A 21,759-nucleotide genomic window follows, 5' to 3' on the forward strand; every position below is an offset into this window, starting at 1 on the left:
GAGTAGAGAAAGACTACCTAGAGATAAGCTACATGGAAAGTTAAGCCACCAGATCAAATGAGTATTTACTGAATACTGTCCACAACACACTAGGTAAAGTAATAGATGTTAGCTCCCAGGATCATCTTTCAAAAATAACCTCTTTGGTACTTAATACTTTGTAAAAGCACAAAGATTGGCCGCATCATACTATTAGGTTCATCATTCTTTCACTCTTATTAATATAATGATGTTATGTGTTTCCCAAAATCCACCCTCCATGCAAACCAGCTCTGACACCCTTTATCAACAAATACATTAGGGCTGTTCCCATCTTCTCCCCTCCAAGAAGTGGAAGAGTATTTTTCCTCTGTGAAAGTCTCAGACCTAAACAGCTGAAGAATTACCTTGCAGCTGTACTCACACCTCACCTTTCAACCTGATAATAACAGAGCCAATGAATTATCAAAGCACAACTTCTTTATGAAATTAATTAAAAGAATCACAAGCCTGTAAAAAATTGTGTGAGAAGAAATAAAAGCTGTGGCATATAGGTACTTATAATCTACTCTTCATTATCAGCAGTGGCTTCAAAACAAAAAGACAAAACACTGTTTCAGAGTGGAATATTAATTCTGCAGGTTTAATAAAGGAGAAATGAAATATAAATCCTTTTGATATGCAGATCTTCCAAGGGAAGACATGGTACAGTTGGCTTAATAGAAAAAAAAAAACAAACACACGAAACCACAAAAAGAAAGTATGTGCAATCTCTTTTCTGAAAATGTCTCTGACCATCAGCAGCATTTCAGCCTCCCCCTATCAATCTTTCATTCAAGTTTTGCTTGAGCAGCAGTCACACTATATTTCTTCTTACAGCAGAAAGAGCCTCACATCACAACAACTCTCAATGAGTACCAAAAATTTAACGGAAATAATGTTATCTTTCAACTACCCTTGGCATTTTAGCCAAAGAACCACCAAAACCGAAGAGGGAGACAACAAAGAAGCTTCTCAGAATCCCTCTACTGAGGGTGGACCAGGGCCACAATCCCCTGTGCCAGTGCCCACAGTGCTGTGGGGTACAGGGACAGAAAGAAAACAAACAAACAATGCAGTTTAAAGTAAATAATTTGGTACCAAAGTAGAAAAAAACCCTCACAAATGCTACAGTGAAAAGTTACCTATGCACAACTCAGACCAGCAGTGAGCACTCCAAGAGACTGTCACCAGTCATAATTAATGCCTTTACTCAGCACTATGCCCCGGGACTCTGAGTGACTCTAATGCTTTTCTGGATAAGGAATCCTGAATGACAAGCATCAAGATTAAAAAGCATCACAGAAATCCTGGCTTCAGAGCAAAGAAACAATTCTAAAAGGACAGGAATGCTTCAGCACCAATTATCACTGTCATCCTCTCAAAGTAAAGAATTTATTTCCTGCAAAGTAAAGTATAATGAGCTGAGCAAGCAGCACAGATTTTGTCTACACTGCTGTAAAGCACGGCTTGGAATGTCAGGACACATTAGAGAGAGGCCAGTTTCACACTGTATCTGGTAAAACGTGACCTCACTCTAAGCTGGGGCTTCAAATTCCTGAAATATATGGCTCTGTCTGTCTTTTAATACCACATTTTCACATCCTGACAGCAGCAATGCACAGGCTGGGCTTTTACAGGGATATAGAACCTCTCCCTGGTATTTCCCTCTACGACAGAAAAAAAAGAATAGGTCTTTCCAGATCACGTGCAGTTATTAACTCGAGCCTGCATCCACTCAAAACAGAGCAGAGGGGTTTCAGAGCACAGTCACATACAACAGGAGGCTTGATCTTAGGAATAAAACATGGTTGGGCAGCAGAGCACACTGTGGCCCAAGGGCAGCCCTCTGACAGGGCAACACTGAACATGGTGTGCAAGAACAGGACAGCAAGACCATGCAGCCCATTACAATGCAAGACCTGCCTTGCTGGGTTTGGATGAGCTTCACTTTTAATATTTCCCTGTCTCTAGCAGTAGTCTCTAGCAGCTCATATGAAAAAAACTAAAACCAGTGATGTAGAAATAGGTCAGGCCCATGTTGATATTTCTTCCTAATACTCTTGCAGACTCAGATAATGTGTGGGCTGGGGACTTCTTAATTTCAGTATATTTTACAAACCATCCTGGGTTTCTCTTCAGTGATTTTGTCCCATTTCCCCTTGAAAGAATTTATCTTTTAGTATCCCAAAGTTTCTAGAGCACAGCGCCCTCATGGGCAGTGATTTGAAACTGATAGAAGGGCATATGTAAGGTGAAGACTGTGGGGTAAGAAAAAACCATACCAGCTGTCCCTCACATGTTAACAAATTGCTGAAAGCCCTAGAACATCAGGAGTAAAGGAGAAGAAAGGAAATTCACTGTTTCATACACTTTGCAATGGTATGCTGTAGTCATATTGACTCAGGTCCATTATGTCACAATAAAATGAGAAAATAGGGGGACAGATATGCGGAGAAGTGCAGCACATCACTCACTTCTTCTGGATGGCAGCTGCATCCCAGCTGCAAAAACACGCAACAGCTTCAAGTGCATGAGCAACCACCAATTCCCATAATGATCATTTTGTTTCTGTTAACATCTACCATACTCACATCCATAAGGAATGAAAACATTTCATTAAAGCTGATGTAGATTTTCAACAAGTGTCTGATTCTACTTAGGACGTGAATTCAACAAATGTAAAGGTTTTAACAACCAAGACATAAAGATACAAGATGCATCCCTGTGACTTGAGCCTTTGTCCTCGAGCAGTGCCCAATACAACATAAAACACACTGTCAACTACACTGATGAAGAACTGCCTCTACCTTTTTCCAATTATATTTTCTAACACACCTACAGTTTCCAACTCTGTCCCTCTGACACATCTTTTGCCTATTTCTACAAGGCACCATGCACAGATACACACTCAGTTGCTCACCGTTAGACTGACAATGTGTACCTCAACCTAAAGCTGACCCTTCCCATTCAAGTAGACCTCCCATTCTGTTTAGGCTGAAGGCTTGAGCAGCACTGCTGAAATGATACAAACAAGTTCGGCAGTACCTTTCCTTTGCTAACACATTTAGGTAATGAAGTGGATGAGATCAATCATTCCAAGAGCAATGCTATTACAGTTCTATTCCTTCCAAACCTGTCCGCAATATTTCTCTCCTTTGCTAGATGCAATAACACTGAGTGTTAGCACAACCAAAGGTCTTCCAAGTAACTGCCACAGGCTGTTGTGAAGGATCAGTGTTAAGGTAAAATGGATATTACAGCCTTAAGGCCACATCTTAGTTTTTATTTTGAGAAACTGGACAGACTATAAATTTAGTACTTTAGAAGAGCTGGAACCTTAGTACTGCAATAAGCTGCTGCTTCTGGCAACAGAGCAGAAGATGCGAGAGTGGACCCTTAAAAAGAATTAGAGAGGGACTGTGTGCATCCTTTACTTTACAAGCTATAAAGACACCAAGCAGAATGGAATCTGCTGGAAACAGCTGCTGAACACACCTGCTGTCTGTCTCTTCCAGCCAGTCTGCAAGCTACAGCTGTGCGACTTCAGCATTAGCCAGGCCAGTGTAGTGGAACACAAGGGATTGTAGAAAAGTTTTGAAGTGACAGACACAGGCTGCAGCTGCGCAACTCACACATGCAGGAAGGGTAGCCAATTCCAGGATTCAGAGGGGAAGGCTCACTGCCTTCAGTGAGTTCATGGCTTTCCCACTGAGCTTTTATCTGTGTGGACCAGCCTGCTACTTTGATGACCTGGTTCTTTTCTCTCATGATGAGCAGCAGGATGACCTTAAGAAAGGCAACTCCAGCTCTCTGCTTCAGCACCTCCCCTTCCCCACATTTCATCTGTGTCACTCAGATAACATGTCTATTCTCCTTTATACAATGCTTCAAGATCCAAGGTGTGCTGGTTTAAAAGTTAACCAGCAAGGCAAAATGAACTCAATTCAAAAGAGAGATTTATAAGTCAGAATAACAATTTATTAAAATAATGCAATAAGTACAATTATACAGACAGACAATTGGTTTTAATCCACAAAACCCAAATGTACAAACCCAGCACCCTGGGGTATGAACAAGAGTGGTGTACCTTGGCCCACCCCCCCGAGTCCAAAGCAAAGGGAGAGGGAATAAACCTGCTGGTGGGAGAGCTGCTGGAGTCTGGTCAGAAGTGGTGATTGCAGTCCAGTCGAGGGTGGTGGTCTCAGCCTGGTTGGGAGCAGCGGTGGTCTGCTGTCTTCCTCTGGGTCCCACGAGAGAGAGCCCCAAGGCTCTGAAACTCCCAGTTATATACTCTCCAGTTCAGGCGGGAGTGCTCAGTCCCTCCCTCAGAGTAGGGAATTCCATAAAAGGGCATGTGGATGCTCAGTCCCTCTTATCAGAGCGGGGAATTCCATATAAGGATATCAGAGCGGGGAATTCCATAAAAGGGTACAGGAACATCTTCCCACCTTGCAGGCCTCTACTGACAGCAGTTCTTGGGAAATGGCATGGAGGCTATAGAATACACAGCCTTGGGCTACACCCATCCAGGGATGAATTGGTCCCAGCCGTTCTAACCAGGACACAAGGATGAAAGTACTGCCTGATAGTTAAGCAGAAAATCACTGGGAACCTAAAAAGTAAATACTTCCTGAAGAAACAATCCTATGAACCAGTGTCTGTTGGCACATAATAGATAAATTGCATGTACTCCCTGCAATGAGTGTATGTAATTCCAAAACTTTAGTTATTAAATAAATCATCTTCACACTGTTAACTCCTATATCTTTTAAAGTATTATTTTATATTACTGGATTGTGAGGTTAAAATTGGAAAAAGCCTATGGAACCATTTAATCTCCTCGGCAGCTCTGTACAAGGGCATATCTTACCAAGCATGTTTCTATCTAGAGTAAGCCTGCTGGTTTTTTTAATCTACTTTTAAGTTTCTGAGGAATAAAAGCTTAAGAAGCCTATTCTACACTCTAACATTATTCATTTTGTGCTCTCCTTGATGTCTAGACTGATTAGCATCTCCTAGCGTCAGACTCTTCCTGCCTCAACTTTTTAAAGCTTTACTCTTCTTCTCCCACTCCTTCAGGACTATTTACCCAAAAATCTGAGAAACAGAGTTTTTTATTGTTATTTTTAGTTAAACAATAACCATATGGGATTTTACTATTTTCCTTTCAATATGGATATAAACTCTTCAAAGACTTTCCTGTTTCCTTGTCAATTTCATAATGCATTATCAAACCTTTTCTAGTAGGCAGGTGAACAACCTCGACATTATAGACAAGATTGCCCAAAGCTGTCTGCAGATGGATTATAAACTTCTGTTTCAAAAAATCAAAGACTAGGGAAATAACTTTCTGACTTTTAAACAAAAATGTAACATTGCAGACTCTTGGGAGCTGTGTACAACTATTGTGAGTTGCTCCCTCAACTGCTTAACAATCAGAGTGTTTTGGAGGTAAGTGTGAACCACAGTGGAGCTGATGCTGTTCAATGGGTTTATGGAAGAGGGTTTTGATCTGCTTTCACTTTTAAGCACTGCAAAGTCAATGGAAGGAGCGAAACATACAAAGAAACTCACAAGAGGAAACACACGCAGTATTCTAAGGACTCAAAAAGCAAAAGTATCCAGACAATAAATTTAGTAAGAGTCTTCTGCTGCTGGAAACAGATCTTCTCAGTGAGAGGTCAGAAACAGCAACTCCACAACCCCAACCTACAGGCCTCAACTCCTGCCCTTCCCACAAAAAAGTCAGCACTTCTCTATTAAGAGTAAAAATGCGCAGTCCAAGAATCTGGCATTAAACCAAGAATGTATAAATGAACAATGGTATTTAAGAAAAAACTAAAATATCTATAGAAAAGAAAGGAGGAATATGTTCCCAGGCTAGAGCAGCCTTCCCTGCTTTTCTGGACAGGAAAGAAAGGCAATTGCTTAAATCATCTACTTCAGAGGGTTGCAATAAAAGCATTCACTAGCCTTTATTTGCAATGCAGTTAAACAAGCTTAGACAAAGCTATTTCCCACATATCTCCTAAGGACAAAGCATGAGGCACATCTATTTCTGGCTTCCCTGGACCAATGACTAACATTTAAAGACAAATAGACAACTTGTAACAGTCATTTCTACAAACTCTTCTGTTTTTTAATCTGCTGTTAGCCTTCCTTGGAATAGCAGAGGCTCCTGGGGAAATGATGATCAGTGCTGGAACTCGTGACCTGGCTTGGACAACACCTTCTCTTTGCATTATCAGCCTGACTCACTGTAGCACAAAAGGACCTACCACCCAGTGGCTAACAGGGAGCTTCTGGGAGAGAGACGACCATTCCAAATAACTCTTCAAACACTGCCTGCAACCCTTGGTGCCTTCTGATGGTGCACAAGAGCTGCTGTGCTCCAGCTGTAAAGTTGCTTGCGTAAACTCAATGTAAATATCAGCTTCTTAGGAGGCAGTATATTGAAAAATAAGTATCTTTTCTAAAATACAGCACAGACCACATATTTGCAAGTGTGTCAGGAGATGACCCACATGTGCAACATCTATGCATGAATTTGAATTTCTGTCTGTGGAAGAAAAGCCAGAGTGCAAACAAGGTTGAAAGCATCACAGTGCCCTCACTTCACCTGTACCTCTGGGAAACTGAAAAAAAGGTGTGTCCCACAGTGTCCTGGCACTGCACAGCAGATACTCTACTGAGATAGCTTCCATGGATACTAACATGAAATATTTGGGAAAATATGAACACAGCAAAGAAACATTCCCAGTAGGCCTCTCAGCAGCATATGACAAAACTATACATTCCTGGAATGAATAGTGAGCGGCTGGAGTCACCAGTTAATTTCCTGAAAACTCCCACTTTGCTATCAAAAGGCAAAAATCTGTAGAGGAGGAAATTTGTTACTGACTTTTCTTCATAATATGTTCAAACACTTGAATTTACCTCTGTCACTTCTGCTTTTTTCTCTCCTGGCTTGGAAGAATCTCCACTTGCCTTCTTGTCACCATGCTGTAAATAGAGAAAACAGATGTGTAGTTATTAAGGCCTTAAATTATACCTTCTACATAGCAAAGTTGCCAAACATCTTATTGAAAGTATGATTCCTTTCATATACGACAATATGACAGAAGGAAGCACGAAGGTTTTCTTCTCACTAATAGCTATAATGGCCAGTCTTCGCGAACGAAGATTCTGGGAAAGGTCTTTTACCTTTCCAGCCTGCGCAATGGATTTTTTAGGTGAGACACAGCGTGCATTGAACTGAGCCCACCCTTTAATCCTAAGGTTCATCTGCCGGGGCCAAGCAAGCTTGGACAATGGCAGTGAGGTCCTCAGGACGTAGGTTTGTTTAGAGTGACCTTCTCATAGATGGATGGCCTCACAGGGCTAACGGGCTCCATCTGCCCGGGGGACTGAGGAATCGAACCTGGGTCACAGCAGTGAGAGTCCTGCATGCTAACCACTAGGCCACCAGGGGTCCCTCTCACTAATAGACTGTATTTCTAAATGACCTGTTGGGTAACTTCATATGGAATTGGCCAGAAGCTCAGGACTTCAGGACAGTATGTGTAACATGATTTCTCTTGTGAAAAGCTCTGGAAGATATTCAGCTTATCACTCACTCCTCACCAGCACAGCACTCTCCAACAGCTATGGAAATGCTGTCAGTCCCACAGGCTTCAGCATAAACTGGAACAGCTCCCAGGGAGACCAACAGGATGTGTGCAATCCTCTCCAACACGTGAACTTCCCTCAGACACACTAAAATGCTCATTATGCCCAGCCCTCCTTACCTGAAAGAAAGCTGTTACCATGATTTCCATAATTCTGGTGCTGATATAGAAAAAAAATGCTATAGCAGTTCAGGCATGGGTACACATCAGGAAATAGAGTTCTTCCAGGATTCCCAAACCTCCTCAATTTTTCATCTACTCCAAGACTCTAAACCTCTTCCTTTCACCTAACCTGATGTGCAACCCCATTCGCTTCCCATATGCAGCAATGTACAGAGAGACACAGTTTGTTCATCACACATTGCAACTCTCTGCACTTCTGAAAAGTGGTGAATATGGTCCCTCAAAAAAACCTTTTTCAAAAATAATAGAATAAAAGTAAAAAGTATGAAATTAATATAAAAGGCAACATAATGTAGCTACTATTTAGTATCTCAGCTACTGTAACTTCCCACAGCCAGTGAGACATCTGGGAGCAAGGATTCCCCTCAGGTCTGTTTTGTTAAGTAAAGACAGGAGATGATTCAAGACTCATTTATTCCCTTCTGTTTTGAGGATTGAGCAGCAGGGGGTAAAGTTTGCTAATCCACTAAGTAATGAGTTCCTACAGATTTTTCTTTACATGGCTATAGGGAGAAAGTAATGATCCATGTATCACTGCACTATGTTCAACAGAAATCTGTTCTAGCACATCTGCAGACAGGCTGGGAAAATACTATAGCTGAATGAAAAAATAAAACTAGAAATAGAAGCGTAGCATGTCTCTAATTGTTTCCATTATACTAAAACACAACAAAAATTTCAATAATTGTTTTGAACAACCTCTAATAATTCCAATTTTTAAAATGAGTTTGGGCATTACTAAGGTACTTAACCAGTTTTAAAATTGAAAATGCTGTTCTCCTATTTGAATTGTGCCTCTTCAGAGGAAAAACAAGCCCCGCAGGTGGTCTTTTCATGTAAGAGATGAATTAATTCACTGCCCTGTAACAGCACTTTCAGTATAGCCACAATTAACCCATTTATCTGTGCTTTTTACTGCTACAGTAAAAGCCTATCACATACATACCAGTAAAGCAACACCAGTGAGCGCTGTTCTGACAGAACAGTAATTCCAGAGACAGCACTGCTTTAAGTCTCAGGAGCTGCAGCTTCTGCCCAACAAAACTCTGTTGATAGGGCTCTCTTCTTGTATGGATATCCTCAGCATCATAACTCTCTAGAAGCCAAATGCTACCCCGAATCCAGCTAATTCAGGTATTGAAACAAGCATGTCTTTTCGCACGCCACATGTATTTCCTTGCTTTCATTCACTTTCTTCTTCAAATTCAGATATGGTTTTAAAAGCATCAACACCAAGCAAAGTGCAAGTTTTTCAGGTTTTTTTTTTATTTTAGTAAACCAAGTCAAAGAATGTAGGAACTAAATACTTAATTACTACTGAGTGTGCCAGACCTTCACCAGGGGTAAATCTGGTCTTACCCTTCTTCCCTAAGTCCATCTCCTCATCTTCATACCAAAGAAACCCACAGCAGACAGGAGCATGGCATCCAAAAGGGTACCCAGTCCCAGGACTATGAAGACAAAAATATGGAAGGGGGCTACCAGAACATCAACTCTGTGTCCCTGAGGGACCCCAGGGCAGCTTCACTGTCCAGGGAGGACATGGAATGGACAAGCACAAGGACCACTACTTTGCCACCCCTAAACTCAAGTCAGAGAGAGATTAAAAGCATCCATCTTCCCTCCAGAATGCTATGTCAGACTATACCTATAATAAAGAGACTTTGACTTAGAGGCCCAATACTGCTTATTCAAACACAGAGAACAAAGCATATACAGCCTGACCAAAGTAATTTTTTTACCTGGTAAGTTGGAGTCATGCACTGTGTACACACCAACTGCTGATACTCTCTGGCCTCAGATAACAAAACAGCTTGTGAAAGTACTGCCTTGCAGGAAAGTCTGCCATCCTGAGGAGGAAACCTAGGAAAGCACAGCTTCCTAATACACCTTCTGAGGAGACCATGCTGGTTCCCTGAACAGTCGATGTGTAAGATATATCAGGGACCCTGTCAAAAATGCCCTTCAACAGCTCCTTTCTTATCTGTTATTTCCAAGCTTTGAATCCACCAGTAAAAAAATAAATATATAAATAAAATAAAGACAGTAAATCAATCTGCTTGGCAAGAGGCTAAGCTCAGGTTTCCTGGGACAGTGTGCATGCAAAGCTCCTTCGTGTTCACAAGCTGATGACACGAGCTGTCGTCTTCTTTTGGCACTCTTTCCTTTTCTTGTTCATCTGTCCTTACAATGCCAAAGATATACATCCATAACCAAGCCAGTGGGTCAGAGCATCTCCAGCTCTCTCACATGGGCAGTGGGCGTACAGCTGAAGTTACATGTCTAGTTTAACTCAAGAGCTAAAAACAATTCCTTGTATCTTTTAAGTTGGCCCAAAATATTTTCCAGCATTCCTAACTAAAAAAACCCAAACCCACAAACCCTAAAATACAGATGTATCATGAAGAAAGAAAGTTTATCCTGAGACCTTCATCCTGTTCTAAAGTGCACAAAAGCGTCACCACCTATTATTTTGAGACGCTTTTAACTTCTGATTCAAAGAGCATCTATAAACTAGAAAGTAACTGGCCTGGGTGAAAAGCACAGAGCAGATTACTAACAACTGACTAGACACCTGTGAGTGCAAAAAAATCCAACCTCTTACTGAAGGCTTTCCTTCAAGAAATTCATCCTAAACCTCAGGAGCCCCGTCAGCATTAACGAGCCTTCAGGTCAACGTCATTGCGCAGCATCTCAGAGGATGCACAGTAACTGGGTGAGAAGTGAAGCCTCCCTGCAAGACTCTCAGCTGAAGTCAACCAATTCTGTACCACAGATATTAAAGGAGATGGGAATCTGACCTGCCTTTTCAGCTGAAATGGGGAAGAGGATAAAGATCTTTGATGCTGGTCAGAAAATTGACAGATATAAAGAGCTGCCAGGGAAGCTACAATCAAGCCATGTAAGAAATGGAAGGGTGAAACCTGGATTCTTCTTACATCCAACCCATTCTGCTTTAAATATACCAGCCAGTAAAAACCTTGCTAGAGGCACATAGGAATCTCCTTTGTGTCTGGAGACAAGAGAGAACTCCAGTCCCGTGTGTTCCCACAGGTGCTCTTCTGGTGCCAAAAACCATAATGATGGGTTTCCAAAAGAGTAGACGTAGGAGAAGTTTCCTTCTGACTACAGGTAGTCATATCTTAGCATCTTTTCTTACCCTGGATGCAGTGACCCAGAACTATCAAGGCCTTTAACACCCATTTCATTGCTTAATGCAGCAATTTCCAAACTTTCCTCCTTGTGACTTTGTGTCACCTCTACCACAGTATCACTGATTTGACTTGACAACAAATGATACCTGAAAAGTGCTAAACATTGATCCAAACTACATGGAGCAACTTAAAAGTACAGCTATAAACTTAGCAGGTTTCACCTACCTGATTATATATTTAGGAAATACATTTAAGTGATATTTTCTTTTGCACAATGCATACTTTCTGTAAAACTTTAACAGAACACAAACTTTTCTTCCCCACTACTCCATACAGACACTGTTTCCTCCTATGACTAATAAACCATAAAGGTTTTTTAAAGGCTTTTTAACGCAATCACAGGCTCGTCACAGCAACGAGTAGGGACCCAAGTCCATCCAAAACCGCCTGGAGCCATCAAAGAAATGTGGTTTACTGAGGGAGGATCTGGCAAGCGCCGGCTCTTCCCGGCAGCGCCGCCATCCACCTGCAGGGAAGAGCATGCCTCTGGAAAGAAGGCACAGTGCGGAGTTTTTTCCCAAGAGCAGGCACAGCCGCACATAAATCGTGGTGCACTTTCATCACTTCTCGATTTCGCGTTGTGACGAAAAACTTCCAAGAGCACCAAAACACCTGGTTTTCAACTGTGCGCTCTCATCTGACCTGAAGCACCGCTACACGAGCCTTTAAAAAAGACATTGTCTAGCCTCCAGCCACCACAACCCCCTTTCCTTGCGCCTTCTCCAGCCTGAATGCCGGGGAGCGGAGAGAGCATCCCGGCCGCCGGAGCCCTCCACATCCTGCGCCCGCCAACGGGGCCCTCCCTGGGGTGCTCCAGTCTCTCCCCGGGCCCCCTCCCCGCACTCACCATGGCGTACCACCACCGGGCGAAAGCCATGGCGCTGCCGCTGCTGCTTCGCGCCACCCTGCCCTGCCCGGCACGGCCCGGAACGCGCCCCAGGGCGGCGCCCGGCGCGGAGCCGCTCCCACCGCCAGGGCCGCGGGGCGCCCGGGGCAGCGCCGAGCGGCATCTCCGCCCTCCTCGCCCGCACGTCCCCAGATCCCTCACATACCTCCCAGTTCCGACTCACCGCCGCGGGCAGTGGCTGCTGCCCCGTCCCGCGCTCCGACATTGCTGGCGGGGCTCCTGCCGCCGATCCCGGAGAAGAGAAGCATGGGAGGCCGGTCGCTCCCCGCTCCACGGGCGGCTGGAAAGGCGCTCGGTCCCTCCCCTTCCTGCGGGCGCCGAGCCGGGAGAGGGGGGGCCACGGGGCCGGGATGCGGCGGAGAGGAAATGTCGACGCTCAGCTGAAAAAAGAGTGGCTTTCCTTAAAATGAGGGGGGGGGGGGCGGGCAAAAAGCGCATAGACATTTTCCTTCTCGTGAAAGTCATTCCCCTTGGGAAAGTGTTTGGGTGTAGACAGCCGACCCTAGGCTGGCTCCAGACTCCAGGGCAGATCCCACCGTGGGTCCTGCCCGTCACGACTTTCTCCACCTGGATGGAGCCAGGCGGTGGGTGCTTGGGACCACTGCAACACCCAACTCCTGCACCAGTCCTGATCCAGCTTTGGCATCCTGGCTATTCCATCAGCCTCCCTGCCAGCCTTGGCATCCCGGCTCCTTCACCAGCCTCCCTCTCCAGTCTTTTCATCCCAGGCTATTCGACCAGCTTCCCTCCAGCCTTGGCATGCTGGCTCCTCCCTCAGCCTTAAACTTTGGTCCTGAACTCATTCCTGCCACACAAACACCCCTGGTTTTGAAGACAGTCTCATATCCTGTGGATTGGTGTGGTGTTTAACACTCACATCTAGAGGATTTGCTGTAGCTCAGGCTATGAAATGGAAAACACAAGAGCTTGTGTGCAGGAATGGGCACAGCTCACCGACTTTGTCTCGTCCAAGAAGCAAAAGAAGGTGTCTTGAGTGTACTGTGCCAAGGGACCCCAGCTTCAGGCTAGATATCTGCTGGATGAGTTGTGCTACCCGAAGAGGTAAGAACAGCAGCAGTTCCTGAACACATGCACCTGTGAGGAGCCCCTGTCTTGCCAGCAGGAGGAAAGAAAAGTGTCCCAGTCTTTAGGGAGTCCTCATCTCCCGCTCCCTGATTCCTTGGGGAAGAGGCATTAGGACTAAGCCACTTGAACCCAGTTAATGCCTATACCTGTTCCTATCAGAATGAGGGAGACAAGTGGGCGAGAGTGAACCCCTCAAGGCCTTGGGGAATGGCTTTAATCTGCATAGAGAGAGGATGGTTCAGACATGCCGTCTGCATAAAGCCGCCCCTGCCCATCCTTTCTGATTAGCTTTGTGCAGATTTATGGCTGGTCTCTGTAGTGTTTCAGCCTGTGACACCTATGAGTTTTCCATTCCACTTGACAGGTCACCTGCCTAAAATTTCAAGTACCCAACCTTTACCCGAGCTCTGCATTGCATCTGGCCATGAAAAAGCAGTTGCAGGGGACCATCTTACAAGGATGTGCATCAAGGCAAGGAGCTCCAGAGGAGGTGGAGGCGAGGGCCATGTTTAATGCATGGCTTTTACACAGGGCTCCTGTGTGTGCTCTTTTACCAGGATCACTCTAACAGGTCTAACAGACTGTACTGCATTCCTTGGCTGCAGGCAGCAGACCCTCCCTCCCTGCTGGCACAGTGCTCGAGGGAGCCTTCAGCGAGCTTCACCCCTCTCACTGCTTCATGCCTGATGACAAACAACTGGAAATGACAGTAATTGAAATAGTGGAGCTCCACAGTAGTGGAGCTGTAATAAATTAAGCCCTCAGTGATGTCAGTCTGTATCATGCTGGACATTCAGAGTTCTCCTGACCCAGAAGCACATCATCAGATCTAAGATCTCCTAGTGGGTTAGCTTTATAGCTCCGGGAATGAGGAGAGCTGCCCAGACACTTGCCACAGTTCCTGCAGACACTGCAGTGTTTTGGGAACTGGCTGGGCTCCATCCAGCTTTGCAAGGAAATCTTGCTTTAGGGTAAAGGGGTTGGCACTGTTGTTTCTATTAGAAGGCTCCTCTGGTTTGCCACCGCTTCAAGAAACCATTGTTTATGGACAATTTCTGCATAAATTTACTCTTAACGAGTTGAGATTACTTTTATATGTAAAGGATGTAGGTAGCCCACATTTACCTGGGGATGGAAAAGCAGGTCCTTGTTCCTCTGACAGAAGTGATGTCAACTGATGGGTGCCTGAGTCAGCCTTTGAAGTGCTGCAGGCCTAACCACCCAAACACTTTGCTCATTTGGGTAAAGATTTGGGTATTTGATTGGAGCACTTGCTAGTAATTATCCAACTATCAGTTTGTTCAATGAATGCTGACTGGAGAAAGAGCAGGACACACAGGTTCTTTACTCTGGTGATGTGTAATGTGAACAAGTATTCAAAAAAGAGCTTGTGTGCTTTTAATAGTCATTTATCGATAAGCATCATGGATATGTTTCCATGTAATTAAAGATATTAGGAGTCTAAAATTGGAATCCAGAATCACAGACCCATTTTCCTCACCATACCTCATCACCAAAGGGCACCAGTTGATGTCAAATGCTTCTGAATAAAAGGGTGTTCAAAATTCTGGCAAGATCGGAGGGAATTTTTGCCAAGCATACATGTTTTATTAATATAACTTGCGTAATAGTATGACTGCAAGTTTATGAGTCATTCTCCAAATTTACAAAATAAAGTACAAAATCTCTTGTGTAACTGGATTTTTATCCAGGGTAGTTTAAAAGAGGTCTGAATTAAGTATGAAAACTTTCCTCCTCTTCTTGTGGTTAACGAAGAAACTCATCCCAAGTTTTTCTTCTGTTGTCTTCCTCCCAAAACCAAAATCATCAGGATTTACTTTCTTTTTAATTATTATTTGGTGCATTCAGTCCTACCCTGTTTTTACACACCCATTGTAACAAAGACAGATGTTTCATTTCTTCTTCTACTGTTTTTGTTCACAAAGTGTTCAGTAAATGGAAATTGGAATTTTCAGTTATGGAAATCCTGTCTGTTCATAGGAATAGTTTGATAACATCCTTGCTTAAAAAAGCAGTATTTCCAATCCTTACTATTGAAAAGAAAGGATTCTTTCCAAATCTATGGATACCTATATTTTCATACATGTTAGAAACATGTTCCCTTTTATCATTAAGTGTGGTCTGAAGATTTCCTGCAGGACTCCATCCCACTGCTGAATGGGGATTTCCTTTTCACAGACAGAAGTCATAAGCTTTGACACCAACCAAGAGAAAATTGAAGTATTCCTTGAGAATTGGTATTTTGTAATTCCCATGTGTTTGGTCCTCCTTTCTCTCCCCAGGCAGTTTCTGCTGGGGAAGCCAAATGAAGCCATCAGTTTTGGTAGTCAGAGATTTGAGGCAGCTAAGGTGAGACCACACTATCCCCAGAATAGTTCTCACTGTTGATTTGAAAACCACTTAGGAATGTGTGCTTCCCATCATTGACTTGCTTCATTTAGCAAACCACAGGCATTTTTTTGGACTGGATACAGACACAGATGAGGTTATGACTCCAAAGTGAGTCCAAAAGGGAGAGCAGCGCAATGAGCTGGGCGTTACCCTAGTGACCCTAGTGAATGTCAAACATTACAGCTATGCAGGAGTGGCTAACCTGCAGCTCACGTCTGTCTGCTGGTTTTATCTAAAAAGAACTTGCCCAAGATGAGGTGTATTCTCTCAAGTGTAAAACTAAATTATGAAATCACAGCAAAATGTATGAGTTAGGCCTCGCTGATTTTTATTGACCTGATTTGTAGAGATTTATACATGTGAAAATTACAATAGCATTTGTCCTGCATTCTCAAACTGTAGGATTAGATTAGTCTGTAAATCCAAACTGCAGATTGGTGAGGTCTGTTTGATAGGTGAGACAAAAAAACTTGGTGTTTCTAGAAGTAAAGTCTTTGTACACCAGAGTTGCAAAATCAATAGAAATCCACGCTAATAAAATAAAACACATACCTTTTAAGTATAGTTTACACATTGTCAACATGCAGATCTTTGGAAAATGCTTTTATCTGTGTCAGCCCTATATAATGCAAATCATAAAATGCATGCAAGGGATTAAAACTTACTTGTACTTCTTGGACATTTTCTCATTTAATAACTGTTTGCTACAGAAACAATGATCTGCCTAGGACTGAGAGCATTCCCTCCAGTGCCACACTGCACTTATCCCTAATCATCCAGGTGCACAATGCTTCCCTCAGGCAGTTCTCTCCTTCAGGTGAAATTAATCCTTAGGTTCTTGATATTAATAGAGGCTCCACAGAGGAAGGGTTGGGAAAAAGAGATGTAGTTTTCTGAAATGCACCCAGGAAAACAAGCTAAAACCTGTTTGCTTAGCTTTGCAAAGATGCAGTAAATCATTTACAAGGGTGACTTTTGATCCCAGGATAATAAAAGAAAAGGTTTTACATGACACCACATCTCTACTTGAGTTTTGGTTTATATTTCTCCTTTTTTCCTATCCATGCAGAGATACAAAAGCAATCAGGGCTGAAAAAGCCCAAGCCAGATTGAAAGTTAATAGCTAATACAAAAGCAAAAATAAACTCAACTACTTTATATATAGTGTGTATATATACACACTATATATAAACTCACACTCAACTACTTAATATATAGTGTGTATGTACCTTCATACATACATGTCTGTATGTCTGTCTTGCAGCTATGTGGTACTAGTATATGATGTAGTACACTATACCACTAGCTAATATTCCCATGATTCACAGGGAAAATAAAAGGTAATTTAGACTGATGAATAATAACTCAAAACAGCACTGAAAGATATAATTAGTTTACACTGAAGATATAACAAAATGTTATGCTTAAGAAAGCATTTTGATAGAAATCTTGGAGATCCTTTATGGTGAGGAACATGAGAAAAAAATCTCTTCCACCTGCCTCCACTCAGCCTTTTTAAGGGGTATCTAGAGCATCAGCCTGTAATTGGATATCATCTGTAGCTATCAGTGACAGAAATACCACACAATGGCCATGACCCCTTAATACAAAAAAGATTGTCACTTTTTCAGCTGTTCCTTGTCACCTTTCAGGACTGTGCTGCTTGGAGAGTACTGGACACTACTGGTTTTTATAAATTGCTCTTTTGCCAGCACTGCTAAATATCTCTTTTGCTTCCTGCTAACGTTTGAAAATTCTTCCCTGATCCTACGTTGTAGGGAGAGGGATGCTGCCCATGGCAGTGGTGGAATCACCATCCCTCAAGGGATTTAAAAGACACGTGGATGTGGCACATGGGGACATTGTTTAGTGGTGAGCTTGGCAGTGCTGGGTTAACAGTTGGATTCAATGATCTCAAGGGTCTTTTATTTTGTGATTCTATGATTCTTCTCATACTCTTTCAGCAGCTGCCTGTAAATAAGACGTCAGTAATTATTGACAGTACTTCCACAGTGTTTCCCTCTGCACTTGTGACAGGTTACAAAAAAAACCTCTGGCAAACAAGAAATTCCTGTTGAGAGAGAAGGAAATTAGCTCTGCTCCACTATTTTTAGCTGGGTACAGCCTCTGCCTCAGTAGAGTTTGAAGACCCCAGGCTTCCATTCACATTTTGGGAACGGGCTGTTGCCTGTGCTCCTGGTAAACTTTGTTGGGCTTAAACATGGGGCTGTATCATCAATTAAGTTATTATATAGCTTGTCCTCTTTGGTATGATCTGCATGAGAAACAACCGTGGGTTCCATCTAAGCATGAAGTCATGTGTAACGGCCTAATTAGGTCTGCAAGATGTGTTTGCATGCAGATGCACACATTGGTGCAATCATATGCACATTGTAAGTATAAACACATTCTATTAATTACACTCTGGAGTTAAAAAGAAAATGTTGCTAAACACTTAGCCAGTCACAGTTGCATGATAAGCCTGGAAATAGGGATAAGGGCAGGCAATAGCATCCCTTTGGAGAGGTTCATATGGCTCAATAGCTGCAGATTGGGTATGGGGGTTGGTGGTTGTTGAGCATTTAGCAGCCTTGTCAGCATCTGGTTCATCCTGTGCTTAACCTGGGTTGACTGGTGCCTCATCTGAAAGTGACACTAATGTTAAAAGCTGCATTAATATTAACAAGCATTATAGCCATCTGCTGCTCTGCCATTGCTTCCCTGTTCAGATATTTTTTCAGTTCATTTTCAGTTCAAGTTCTTTTCCATCACTGGCAACTGCATGCTCCCCACAGACTAAGTTTCACAGGTCTCTTCTTAGATTAATACCACATTTGGTGCCTTTTAAGAAGCACAACTTCTAGTAAAAACAACAGAAGGGAAGCCAAAGTAAGGATGGGCTGGTAGAGAAATGTTTTACAGAAAACTGCAATGCTGCTTCGCAGTAAATTATTTCCTGTTTCAGAAATGTGCAAAAATAAGGAACTGGGATTGCTTGGAAGGGAAACATGGGTAACATGGAAAATATTTTACAGCTGTGTGTTGCTTTGAAGGCAGTATACATTTTTCATAGTTAAAAGAAAGCAAATTGAACTAACATTGAGCCAAACCAGAGATAAGTGAACACCAGAACCATAGCACTCAGTGAAGCTTGACTTGATATTTCGTTCAGAACAAGTTAAAAAAAAAACACGCTCACCTTTTACTAGTTCCACTATGTGCTAAAGAGATCACTCCCACCTTGCTCACTGATTGCAGCTATTTTGTAGCTGCAAAATAGTACAATAATATAAACCATTAATTCACTTGAGTGGCCAAACTCAAGGTGAGAGCCTCTGCGATGCGTTGCTTTAGGACAACCCTGCTTGTAGCAGCTCCCCTTACTGCCCACACTCCTCTGAAAACAGACATGTGGCATTAATGGGGCCAAAGTGTGGATAACTTCCACTCAGCACACACCTCTTTCCCTTGGGAGTAGTTCTCTGCTTTCCTTTCTGTTTTAAGCTGTGTGTTGGTTTTGTGTTTGCCCTGAGAAGTGCAGTGGGGTAGCCCTGCATTGCAGCAAAACCTGTTTTCTGTGCATGTTCAGCACAAAGCAACAGCACAGGAGTGCAGAGAACTTGATTTGTGGTGAAACCGCTTGGCAGGACAACCCAGCGCAATTTAAATGCAGCTGATGTGCAAATCACTATAAACTGTAACAGAGGGTTGGTTTCTTTTTTCTTTTCCACATCACAAAACCCCAAATCTGTCATTTCTACCCAGAGGCACATACTGTTTCTCTGAGGTGGGCTGATGGAGCCAGGAAAGCCAAGGTGATGAGGCTCTGCTCCCTCTGCTGATGTTCTGCCCCAAATGTTGTGAAACCTGAAGTGTTTCACCATGGGACAGGAGAGCAGTAACAGGGAGGAAGTTCTATGAGGAAATGCATTTGTTTTGTGTGGAGTGACTTGTGATGACACTACCCAGGACCTTGCCCAGGCTTGTGCTGCCAAAACCAGCCTGGCCACTCTGTCTCACGCTGATGGTGGGCTCTGCCCTGGCACCAGCAGAGCACCCCTACCTTCTGTCCAAATCCCCCAGGTGCCTGGGCTACTGGGGATTTCCTGGATGAGGAGCAGAGAAACCCCCTGTCAGGGGAACAGGGCTGAACCTCTGGACTCTGTGCTGGGAAGTGGAAGACACTCTTGCCCTATGCCTGCTGCTCCCCTCATACCTCTGCTGTGACTCACCCACAGTGAGCAGGATGACAGATCTATCCTGCGCTGCTCTCTGAGGCCTCAGGCCAACAGCACAGTGGTACTGGGGTGGAGCAAAAAAGCTAAATAATTAAATGTGGGAAAACTAATGGCCTCAAGTGAGAAAAATGTGTCCTGCTACTAAGACCCTGAAAATAGACAACATTTTTGCAAACGGCACATTATGAGTACAAGTGCCCACCTCCTACACCAGGCATCAGGGAAATTAAAATCCTCCTCCTCCACTCAGAATTTGGCATAGCTGGAGGAAACGTGGTCACTTATGCTTGCCAGGGACCTGCTTCAAAGCTCGCTGCAAATAATGGCTACCCACTGTCCTGAGTGAGTTTCAGATCAAGTAAAAAAAAAAAATGTCTACAACAATAAAGTGTGGAAACAGTACTTTGCATGAGCTAGGTTAAGAGACCTCCAGCATTGCATATTGTTGTCAGAAGATACCAGATCCTTTTGAACAGCAAAATCCACTGTCAGTGTATTGCCAGTGTGCTGATATGTGTGGTGAGCAAACAGTTAAAGAGCCAGTGTGCCTGTGTCTATGCAGTGATGCCAGTGCAGACATTTCCTCCACATCCTCTGCTTCTCCTGCCAAAGCACGAGGTTTACAGCAAAAGTCAGGGAACAAAAGTCACAATGCCAAAGAGATAATCCCTGGGGAACCAGAACATCTCTGGGGAGGGGCGGGAAAGACTAAATAAAGCCCGTAAAGCAAAGTGCGAAAGGGACTCCTACAACAGTGTGGAAATCATAGCAGTGGTCTGAGGTGGGGAGCAGCATCACTCTTTGCTTGGAAGATGGCATATCTCTGGGGAGAAGGCAGTCTGTGCCATGTTTCCAGGGTTGGACGGAGCTAGTGTGTGGCTGCCAGTTGATTTTCTTCCCTCTGTCCCTCTGACCGCAATCCTGCCCTTCTCTGTTCCTCGCTCTTCTCTGCTCCTTGCTGCCTGTGTTCCAGAATGTTTACTGCAGAGCTGCAGCCCAGATCTTTATGAGATGCAAAGAGCATGACTCACTCACAGCAGTGCCCAGCTCATGGCAGAGCTGGGTTGTAAAACCCAAAACTTTCCTGTCTGTACCCCGACTCTGCAAATAAGCCAGGCTCCGCTGCACAGACCTGTTGACATGACTGTGCTTGTACTCTTTGTTTTTCTTGTTCGTCTTGCCAGAAGTCTTACATGGAAAGGTTCTCAAGAGTCATTCTGGCTCAGATCTGAATTTCTGAGCATAGTGCAACAGCATGTTTGGGACAAGTCAGACACTTTTGCACTTGCGCTGTTGGGGAGATCTCACCCCTGTCAGTGGGTCTGCGCTGCCTCCCCTCCTCTCCATCTCCCCAGCACTTGTTCCAGGGCTCTGTAGAACACCCAAAAAGTTATCAGCTGTATCACATACCCAGGAGGTACCAGATTTTATACTCTTGCAGTTGCAGATGTCTGTTAAGATTATTGTAGACTTCGTCAAATAAATTTCATCACAGTGATTTTCACATCTTTTTGGACTGTTAGGTACTTAGAATTGTCCCACTGGCAGTGCAGGTTCTTTCAAGGTGACACATACCTGAGTTTGTTGTACACAGGCTTGCATCTTCTCAGCCCCTAAATCTTCCAGAATGGGTCTGTGAGTACCCTGGTTTCTACCATTCACACTGGGAATCAAAACAGCATCTACTAAGCATCATTACTTTGTTAAATTATATTATTCACCTTTTTTTTCCCTGACAGTTTAATGACATCTGGGAGCCTCAAGAACCTCCCCATACTCAAAAATATTGAAAGCCGAAAGACAAAATTGGAGGAGTTTTAGCCTTTAGACCTGCACAGCCCTTTCAGCTGCTCAAAATGGCTCTGAACATAGTTGCATGATAGTGGTGGGTTCTCCTGTCCAGGGTATTCTTTGCATCTCCTCCTCTTCAGGGTGCCCCAGAAGCACAGCAGACTTTGATTTTTGCTGCCTCTTCTCTAGGGAACTCCCTTAGCCCCACTGGGGCCATGACTCATTTCCTCCTATGGCTC

General features: G+C 43.6%; 1 protein-coding gene across 11 annotated transcripts in view; it reads right to left on the reverse strand.

The window, feature by feature from the left end:
* CAST (calpastatin) overlaps window positions 1-12,285 on the reverse strand; it is a 52,417-nt gene extending 40,132 nt beyond the window's left edge. For 10 of the 11 annotated variants that reach the window (XM_027707950.1, XM_027707958.1, XM_027707951.1 and 7 more), the window contains exons 1-2: window positions 12,157-12,285; window positions 6,958-7,023 (exon numbers count right to left, since the gene is read on the reverse strand). In XM_027707950.1, the coding sequence (XP_027563751.1) occupies window positions 6,958-7,023; window positions 12,157-12,198 (108 nt within the window). In that variant the 5' untranslated portion in view covers window positions 12,199-12,285. Of the gene's footprint in view, window positions 1-6,957; window positions 7,024-11,933; window positions 12,014-12,156 lie in introns of those variants that run through there. The other variant, XM_027707953.1, reaches the window with a different exon arrangement.
* Between the last annotated feature and the right edge of the window lie 9,474 nt (window positions 12,286-21,759).

Source organism: Neopelma chrysocephalum, unplaced genomic scaffold, assembly GCF_003984885.1.
Source record: "Neopelma chrysocephalum unplaced genomic scaffold, ASM398488v2 Primary Assembly neopelma1_95109, whole genome shotgun sequence".
NCBI lineage: Eukaryota > Metazoa > Chordata > Aves > Passeriformes > Pipridae > Neopelma > Neopelma chrysocephalum.